This window comes from Penaeus japonicus, unplaced genomic scaffold, assembly GCF_977035675.1.
Source record: "Penaeus japonicus unplaced genomic scaffold, GWHDUDI00000001_assembly GWHDUDI00000019, whole genome shotgun sequence".
In the NCBI taxonomy this organism is placed as follows: Eukaryota; Metazoa; Arthropoda; class Malacostraca; order Decapoda; family Penaeidae; genus Penaeus; species Penaeus japonicus.
In genome coordinates this window covers 17,118,127-17,128,126 of record NW_028234421.1, presented here as the reverse complement: position 1 = coordinate 17,128,126, position 10,000 = coordinate 17,118,127, and the positions used below count along the sequence as shown (strand labels likewise).

Sequence of the window (10,000 nt, the reverse complement as noted above, 5' to 3'; positions counted from 1 at the left end):
AATAAAGAGTCAGATGTGCGTTTTGTATTTCGTGTTTTGGTGATGACTCTGAGAGAGACTGAATGGGCGAAGGCAATATTAAATGATGAAGGCTAATAGCCTTTGAAAGACAAAGAAAAAAAATATATACATATACATACATACAAATATATATATATATGTATATATAAATATATATATATATATATATATATATATATATATATATATATATATATATATATTCTAATTAATCCAATAGGGCGAAACTGCAAAATTATAAAAATAAACTATAAATTCTTACACACTGCCACTTCTCTTACCAACACATCTCTCCCTGTATATTTGTCCATCGTCTGACTGTCTACCTGCTGTGTCTTTCTCTGACAGACAGATCTTTCATGCGAACACAGCCTCAGCCACGTGGACTGGCCATGGTCCATAAAACACGAACCGAAAATTGCAAAGGGAATCGAGCCTGCTGCACGGTATAACAAAAACTTTTGGGGTGAAGAGACTCGCGTTGGGAGGAGAGGGGGGGGGAGGAGAGAGAGGCGGAGAGAAGATGGGGAGCGTCTGGCCGAGGAGGAGGAAAGAGGAGAAGAGGGAGAGGCGGAGAGATGAAGGGAAGGTGATGGGAACGTCTGGGGGAGGGGGAAGAAAGAGGAGAAGAGGGAGAGGAGGAGAGAAGGGAAGGGGATGGGACCGTCTGGGGGAGGGGGAGGAGAGAGGAGAAGAGGAAGAGGCGGAGAGAAGGGAAGGGGATGGGAACGTCTGGGGGAGGGGGAGGAGAGAGGAGGAGAGAGGAGGAGAGAGGAGAAGAGGGAGAGGAGGAGAGAAGGGAAGGGGATGGGAACGTCTGGGGGAGGGGGAGGAGAGAGGAGAAGAGGGGGAGGCGGAGAGAAGGGAAGGGGATGGGAACGTCTGGGGGAGGGGGAGGAGAGAGGAGGAGAGAGGAGAAGAGGGAGAGGAGGAGAGAAGGGAAGGGGATGGGAACGTCTGGGGGAGGGAGAGGAGAGAGGAGAAGAGGGGGAGGCGGAGAGAAGGGAAGGGTTGGGACCGTCTGGGGGAGGGGGAGGAGAGAGGAGGAGAGAGGAGAAGAGGGAGAGGAGGAGAGAAGGGAAGGGGATGGGAACGTCTGGGGGAGGGGGAGGAGAGGGAGAAGAGGGGGAGGCGGAGAGAAGGGAAGGGGATGGGAACGTCTGGGGGAGGGGGAGGAGAGAGGAGAAGAGGGAGAGGCGGAGAGAAGGGAAGGGGATGGGAACGTCTGGGGGAGGGGGAGGAGAGAGGAGAAGAGGGGGAGGCGGAGAGAAGGGAAGGGGATGGGAACGTCTGGGGGAGGGGGAGGAGAGAGAAGAGGGAGAGGCGGAGAGAAGGGAAGGGGATGGGATGGGAACGTCTGGGGGAGGGGGAGGCGGAGAGAAGGGAAGGGGATGGGAACGTCTGGGGGAGGGGGGGAGGGAAGAGGGGGAGGGGGGGGGGGGGGGGGGGGGGGGGGAGAAGAGGGAGAGGCGGAGAGAAGGGAAGGGGATGGGAACGTCTGGGGGAGGGGGCGGGGGAGGGGAGGGGAGGGGAGGGGAGGAGAGAGGGAGGCGGAGAGAAGGGAAGGGGATGGGAACGTCTGGGGGAGGGGGAGGAGAGAGGAGAAGAGAGAGAGGCGGAGAGAAGGGAAGGGGATGGGAACGTCTGGGGGAGGGGGAGGAGAGAGGAGGAGAGAGGAGAAGAGGGAGAGGCGGAGAGAAGGGAAGGGGATGGGAACGTCTGGGGGAGGGGGAGGAGAGAGGAGAAGAGGGGGAGGGAGGAGGGAAGGGAGGGGGAGGGGGAGGGGAGAGGAGGAGGAGAGGAGGGAGAGGAGGAGAGAAGGGAAGGGGATGGGAACGTCTGGGGGAGGGGGAGGAGAGAGGAGAAGAGGGGGAGGCGGAGAGAAGGGAAGGGGCGGGGGCCGTCTGGGGGGGGGGGGGGAGGGAGGAGGAGAGGGAGAAGAGGGAGAGGCGGAGAGAAGGGAAGGGGATGGGAACGTCTGGGGGAGGGGGAGGAGAGAGGAGAAGAGGGAGAGGCGGAGAGAAGGGAAGGGGATGGAATGGGAACGTCTGGGGGAGGGGGGGGGGGAGAGGAGAAGAGGGGGAGGCGGAGAGAAGGGAAGGGGATGGGAACGTCTGGGGGAGGGGGAGGAGAGAGGAGGAGAGGAGAGCGGAGAAGAAGGGAGGGATGGAACGTCTGGGGGAGGGGGAGGAGAGAGGAGAAGAGGGGGAGGGGAGAGAAGGGAAGGGGATGGGAACGTCTGGGGGAGGGGGAGGGGGAGGGGAGGGGAGAGAAGAGAGAGAGGCGGAGAGAAGGGAAGGGGATGGGAACGTCTGGGGGAGGGGGCGGGGGAGGGGAGGGGAGGGGAGGGGAGAAGAGAGAGAGGCGGAGAGAAGGGAAGGGGATGGGAACGTCTGGGGGAGGGGGAGGAGAGAGGAGAAGAGGAAGAGGCGGAGAGAAGGGAAGGGGATGGGAACGTCTGGGGGAGGGGGAGGAGAGAGGAGGAGAGAGGAGAAGAGGGAGAGGAGGAGAGAAGGGAAGGGAAGGGGATGGGAACGTCTGGGGGAGGGGGAGGAGAGAGGAGAAGAGGGAGAGGCGGAGAGAAGGGAAGGGGATGGGATGGGAACGTCTGGGGGAGGGGGAGGAGAGAGGAGAAGAGGGGGAGGCGGAGAGAAGGGAAGGGGATGGGAACGTCTGGGGGAGGGGGAGGGGGAGGGGGAGGGGAGGGGAGAGGAGAAGAGAGAGAGGCGGAGAGAAGGGAAGGGGATGGGAACGTCGGGGGGAGGGGGCGGGGGAGGGAGGGAGAAGAGAGAGAGGGAGGAGAGAAGGGAAGGGGATGGGAACGTCTGGGGGAGGGGGAGGGGAGGAGGAGGGAAGAGGGGAGAGGCGGAGAGAAGGGAAGGGGATGGGAACGTCTGGGGGAGGGGGAGGGGGAGGGGGAGGGGAGAGGAGAAGATGGAGAGGCGGAGAGAAGGGAAGGGGATGGGAACGTTTGGGGGAGGGGGAGGAGAGAGGAGAAGAGGGAGAGGCGGAGAGAAGGGAAGGGGATGGGAACGTCTGGGGGAGGGGGAGGAGAGAGGAGAAGAGGGAGAGGCGGAGAGAAGGGAAGGGGATGGGAAAGTCTGGGGAGGGGTGGAGAAGAGGGGAGGGGGAAGGGGAGGCGGAGAGAAGGGAAGGGGATGGGAGCGTCTGGGTGAGGGGGAGGCGAGATCAGTATCACCTGGAGGATGACATATAATTACATTCGCCACGCTACAATAACTCCTTCCCTGCCATCCCCTCTCTTTCCCCCTTTTACTCTCTGTCTACTTTCCTCTCCTTTCTGCATCTCTCTACACATTTTTTTTCGTAGACTGTTAAATTCTGGCTTTCTAGTTAGTCTAATATTGCTATATCTATGTTTATACCCCGTGCTTGTACGCCCATCTCGTTTTTTTTCTGATATTCAACACTAGTTATCAAATCCCACTAGGCGAGCAGAAACAAAAAGACCAACAGAAAGATTTACAAAACAGGCCTGCGTATCCATGTACTCCAACAAGCACGCAGGTGATCACACAGGGAAATTATCGCCATTGATCAATAACTAATGCAATTAACCAACGAAAGTTTGGCGGTCATTAACGATACCCGAACTTGAGGTAATCGCTGCTCGAGGCTGTGCATAAATAACTCTTATAACAACCAACGTGGCGCCTTTAGAACATTAAAGAGAGCCTTACATTTCACTAATTTACTCCGGCGTTTCGCTTGAGGTCTCGCACGCAAATGGCCGAATTCTTTATTCGTTCCGGGACATACAATCCAAGCAACGTTCAGCAGCGGAAAAGAAGATCCACCATCGGCCTTCATACCTCTTCCACCTTTCGACCCCTTTTCCTTCCCTTGCGTGAATGATTGCGTCATGCAATGCGATGCGTCATGGGCACCGCCCGGTACCTGAACATTTATCACCCAAACGACTGTCCTTTACGGCGATGATGAAACAGGAATAACAATAACCTAAACTACTATGAAGTCATGATTACTTCAATTATATTACCCATGACGACAACAACAACGAAAATGCAGGTGGCAGTTTGTCAGCCAATCTACAGTATGGCCATCACCCCGAAAAACTTCACCCTAAATCATTATGGCTTTCGTTTTGCACATGTGGGACATAAGGGTCATTTTATAAATAATCAACTTGCAAATCAGTAAGCAACACTAGAATTGCAAATCAATAGTTTCCCTATTCTTGCGCTAGACAGAAAAATCAATAAAACAGACTTGTGGTTAATGACTTAGCCGATGGCGAACACACGAAGGCTAATAGCGGGTATGACTACAAATGGCAAGTGCATTAAACGCAACTGCACACTCCATCTATGTTCTTTTGGCAGCCAGGTCCTACAAACAAAAAAGTCGAAATATGTAACATGAAAATAAAATGATCATAAAAAAGTCAATCGACAAACTATGCTAACCTGCAGAAACACTCTTTCATCAAACGAGATAATCAATTCATAATCTGACAATATACAGTCTAAAAATAATTAAATACATTATCAATAAGCCGGTAAGAAAGTACGACCCCTGACCCCCATGTTTCGTAGCCAATAAAAAGGAAACATGCCAACTCCTTCTCTCCAACCCCTACTTTTCGCCAAGGATGATTCCCACTCTCCACAACAACGACCCGGCAAGGACCGCCAGAGGATCCTGGGCTAATGAGCGGGAAGGTCGTCGAAGGATCTCCTCCCATAGACCGACACGCCCCTGGCCTGCGATTCTCTTTTCTTTTCCTTTTTAGAATTTCCTTCTCTGGTTTGTTCTGGCTCATTCCGTTTGCTTGTCTGTTTTTCGCTTCGTGTCCGAACAACTTGTTTAACAGAAGCGTCAACTAGTCACTACCACTTACCATACACAATGGGCGGGACTTGGAGGCCTCCATCCGATACAACCTAGTAATTAAATGCAAACTAGACTCTAGAATCTACCACGTACCGGATTACATCACTAATTATAAGAGTCTGGCAGTCAACATCCTCGTCTTTTTCAATTTTCTGAGTCTGTCTGTCTGTCTGTCTCTTATGTGCAAACATGTTGCGTTGCAGGTATCTGGGAATGCATGTATGTCTGCAGAATGTAAAGTGCCCATCCTAAATTTTAATCCCAACAACTAATCGCGAACAAAATATGGCCTCAGTAGTCAGCGTCAGTAGTAAATACTTTTTATCACGAATATTTAGATCCTGTTCACATCAACTCATCTCCCTCAGGGCATCCAAAGCACTCAAGTAACCACTGCGACCCCCACTTCATTCAGCAAAATAACACAAAGGCATTGCTTACTAAACAACCTAGCTTACTAATTACCAGTATGGTTAACAATCTTGTATTTTTGTAAAGCAAGTGGGAGAGAGGGAGAGGGAGAAGGGAGAGGGAGAAGGGAGAGGGAGAGGGAGAGGGGGAGAGAGAGGGAGGGAGAGAAAGAAAGTGAAGGAGGGAGGAAGAGGGAGAGTGGTTTCCTGTTTACCGAAAAGCTAAAATAGGTTATGAACGTAATCCTCTTTGTCCCATAGTTTCTTGGCTATCATCTAAATCTGACAAAACAACATAATTTTTCATTCAAAGATTTTCAATAAAAAATATATTCAACATACTATTTTGAAAATCAAGAGTTCTAAGTCAGTTCCCGTGAGAAATCGAAACAAAATCAAAGAATTAATTTCCTTTCCTGTTAACGACCCACTCCAGCCTCTTAAGCAAAGAGAAAAAGTCCACTCGAACTGATAAAAAATCATAACAAAGGCTTCCCCTCGCCTTTGCCCTCTGCCGATCGCTCGCGCTGCACGGCTGTCAGAGCCACGTTTTCCATTCGGAGGCGAGTCAAGTGGGAGGGTTGACTCGTTCATGGAACCTCTAGGAACTAACGAAACATTTGCGCATGCATGCATACAAACAAATCATTATATATATATATATATTATATATATATATTATATATATATTTATATATACACATATATATACATATACATACACACACACACACACACACACACACACACACTATATATATATATATATATATATATATATATATATATATATATATATATATATATATGAGAGAGAGAGAGAGAGAGAGAGAGAGAGAAAGAGATAGAGATATAGATAGAGAGAGACAGAGAGAGATAGAGATAGATAGATAGAGAGATGCAGTCGTGAACCAATGCAAATACAAGTATTAATTAGTCAGCTTCCCAAATGAGAAAGAAAACAATTTACAGTTATGTAACACAGAAAATGTCTTTTTTCTGATAAGACAGATTCGTTGGGAGGGGCCTCCCCCCACTCGTCAATACTGCCTGCGCCGGACAAACTACCGTTGCATGAACCATTGCAACATTCCTGTCCCGACTCATTGGACCCGGCTGCATGCACTGTTTACATCTTTGCTCACATGGTCTCTATCTTTTCGCCAGCAAAAGAGACCAAATTCCACAAAATGAAAGGGGCATAAACGTTACACATGAATTTATAACTAACTCACACTAAATAAACAAAACAAATAAAAAAGGAGACTCCATTGCTCTTCCTCCCCCCGCCCAGCCGCCAGCACCGGCACCGGCTTCCAGCGACGCCCTTCCCCGTGCAACACCGCCCAGTCACGCCACTCAACAACTTCACGGTTATTCTGCTTTCCCACATATCCGCAGCATACACGACCGTGCCTCTGCCGCTCTCCGTTCCACCAAAGCCCCTATTCCGTCGTCGCCCGGTTGTTCTTCCCTTTCACGACACTCGTCATTTTCCCCTCTGGTCCACCGCCATTGTTTTCCACATATATTTCTACACAATTAGATCTTGGACTAATTTCCTATCCCATCCCTATTCTGCTCTTTCCAACGACTTCCATCTGCTCCTGTTCCGTTTGATTCTCTCTGCTCACTGCAATCTCTCTCTCTCTCTCTCTCTCTCTCTCTCTCTCTCTCTCTCTCTCTCTCTCTCTCTCCTGTGGCTACAATAGCATTCCCTTTCCAGTCTTCCATGCACTATCTACAACTGTTGCTACAATAAATTCCTCTAAGCACAATAATCAAAGTCTTTCTCGGGAGGTTACCTGCGACCCTCATCACCCTCCTGGGAAGAGGGGGATGAAAGACCCTCTTGAGCTTCCTCTATAATACAGTAGGATAATAAATGCAGATAGGGTACAATGGACACTCGCCATATATCATTCGGCAATTCATAGCTTTGTTATTTTCCTTCTCTTTCTCCACCATCTTTTCATGAGCCTATGATGAGAGTCTCGCCTTTCAGTTCTTCTTCCCACGTTCTACAAGAGATGAATTTTCTCGTCTGCTGCGTCACTTTTTTTTTCTTTTTCAATCCGACTGTCCCCTCCTATACCCCCTTTCCCTCTCCTTCTCCCCCAACCAGCGTTCAACTCTGCCCCTTCTTTAACCTTCTTTACCCCCTGGCACTTCGCATTCCCACCCCTCCCCTCCACTCCGGGTTCTCTCCCTTGGCCCAAACAAAACATCCCTCAAACAGGCTTCTGGGAATGTGCAATAAATACCATTCTGGAGCCACGCAGGTCCTGGGAGGGCGAACATGGATCCTTTTCTCCTCCTGAAGACCGTGGAGATTGAAGGGTTGTGTGAGGAGAAGGGTGAGAGTAGGAAGGAAAACACTGAACCGGTAGATGACACGGTTTAATGCGCTGGAATTCCGCATTCTTGGTCCAGGATATCAAGCTATTAATACGAACACGAACACACACATTTAAACACCTAGCGCACATATGCAGACATGATGGAAATCAATAAAAAGAGCGATCGATCGATGAGCCACTAATGATTCAAAGATGAAATTGATTGATACTGAAGAAAAAATAAAAACATTCAGAACGTTTCGAGTAAATGGAATTAGTGCTTTTCAAAAAATAAATGGCATTCAAACACGTCCTCACACCCTCTCTTATCTCTCACTATGCGCATGGGTGTGGATCTGGATGTGAGTATGGGGTGTGGGTGTGAGAATGGGGAGTGTGAGTTTGGATATGAGTATAGGTGTGGATGTGAGTATGAGTATGAGTATGAGTTGGGTGAGTATGAGTATGGATATGGGTGTGGGTGTGAGTATGGGTATGGGTGTGGGTGTGAGTATGGGTGTGGGTGTGGGTGTGAGTATGGGTGTGGGTGTGAGTATGGGTATGGGTGTGGATGCGAGTGTGAGTATGGGTGTGGATGTGAGTATGGGTATGGGTGTGAGTATGGATGTGAGTATGTATGTGTGTGTGAGTAACTATGTGTGTGTGTGAGTGAGTATGTGTGTGTGTGTGTGTGTGTGAGTGAGTATGTGTGTGTGTGTGTGTGTGTGTGTGTGTGTGTGTGTGTGTGTGTGTGTGTGTGTGTGTGTGTGTGTGTGTGTGTGTGTGTGTGAGTATGGGTGTGTGTGTGTGTGAGTGAGTACGGGTGTGTATGTGTGAGTATGTGTGTGTGTGTGTGTGAGTGAGTATGGGTGTGTGTGTGTGAGTGAGTACGGGTGTGTATGTGTGAGTATGTGTGTGTGTGTGTGTGAGTGAGTATGGGTGTGTGTGTGTGAGTGAGTATGGGTGTGTGTGTGTGTGTGAGTGAGTATGGGTGTGTGTGTGTGTGTGAGTGAGTATGGGTGTGTGTGTGTGTGAGTGAGTATGGGTGTGTGAGTGTGTGTGAGTGAGTATGGGTGTGTGTGTGTGTGTGAGTGAGTATGGGTGTCTGTGTGTGTGTGTGTGAGTGAGTATGGGTGTCTGTGTGTGTGTGTGTGTGTGAGTATGGGTGTGTGTGTGTGTGTGTGTGTGTGTGTGTGTGTGTGTGTGTGTGTGTGTGTGTGTGTGTGTGTGTGTGAGTGAGTATGGGTGTCTGTGTGTGTATGTGTGAGTATGGGTGTGTGTGTGAATATGGGTGAGGGGTATAGGTGCAGTATGGGTGTGGGTGTGAGAATGGGTCTGGGAACGGGTGTGGTTAGGAAAATGGGTGGGGGTGTGGATATGAGTATGGATGTTTAGCAAACATAGGCCTATCTACGTATGCATCCATTCAACTTTAGCTACATTATTCTCGCCAGTTCGCTTAGACCTTTCTGAACTAAATCAATAACTAGTAACCCGGACACAATTAAGGACAAAGATGATATTATTGAAGAGAACTCTCAAGGCTTGCATTTCATGCAGAGCGCTTGGATTCACGAGTGAGCCAAACCTCTCCTTCCTGAGGGCCCACGCGTTCTGTAACGTACGTAAAGGGGCGAGGCACCAATTCAAGTTCATTCATAATGTCCACGTCGACTCTGCTTATACATCTGACTCTTTTGACAAGTCTGTTTACACTCGCTCTTACTTTCTGACGAACAGAAGTTGTAGAACTGTCGACACTAATAATTTAGCTTACACTCTTTTCACAATTGGTATTTTCATAAGGCAAGAAAATTCTATTGACCAAGAGGATAAATACCATACTTTATATTCATAAAACTATTCTCAGCGCCCCTAACATTTATGGCAAGAACTGCTACCTTAGAATCTGATGACGAGTTCCCTGTGGTTAACACCACCTTTTAGCATTGGTGTCCACAAAAGCATTGCAAGTACATGCATGCGAGCGTGGGCAGGAGGTCGTTTACGTTATTAGCGTGATGAGGGGAAGTATCAAAACTACTTAACTGGCAAAATGACGTGTTACATATAAATAATTTAATGTAGTCTCAATAAGACTAACACACTTCTTTTAATTTAAATGGATATTATTAACGAACGCTTAAATCACTATCATTGCGATATTCTTAATTGTGGATAATTACAGCCAAAACGAAAAAAAAGCAAAAACGCAGTCTTACCTTGCTGGAGAATGATAAATATCAGAGTCGTGGTCTTCAGGGTATCTGCTGCTCTGGCCATGGTTGACTGGTTGGCTGGTTGATTGGGTGTCACAACAAAGGTCTTCGGGAATGTTTGTCAGCCAAAATTACT

General features: G+C 49.0%; 1 protein-coding gene across 2 annotated transcripts in view; it reads right to left on the bottom strand.

Moving 5' to 3' along the window:
* Positions 1–10,000, bottom strand: part of LOC122266241 (uncharacterized) — a 202,943-nt gene that overhangs the window by 192,291 nt on the left and 652 nt on the right. For both annotated transcript variants that reach the window (XM_086547457.1, XM_086547458.1), the window contains exon 2: positions 9,868–10,000. This exon is cut by the window's right edge. In XM_086547457.1, the coding sequence (XP_086403583.1) occupies positions 9,868–9,928 (61 nt within the window). In that variant the 5' untranslated portion in view covers positions 9,929–10,000. The remainder of the gene's footprint in view (positions 1–9,867) is intronic.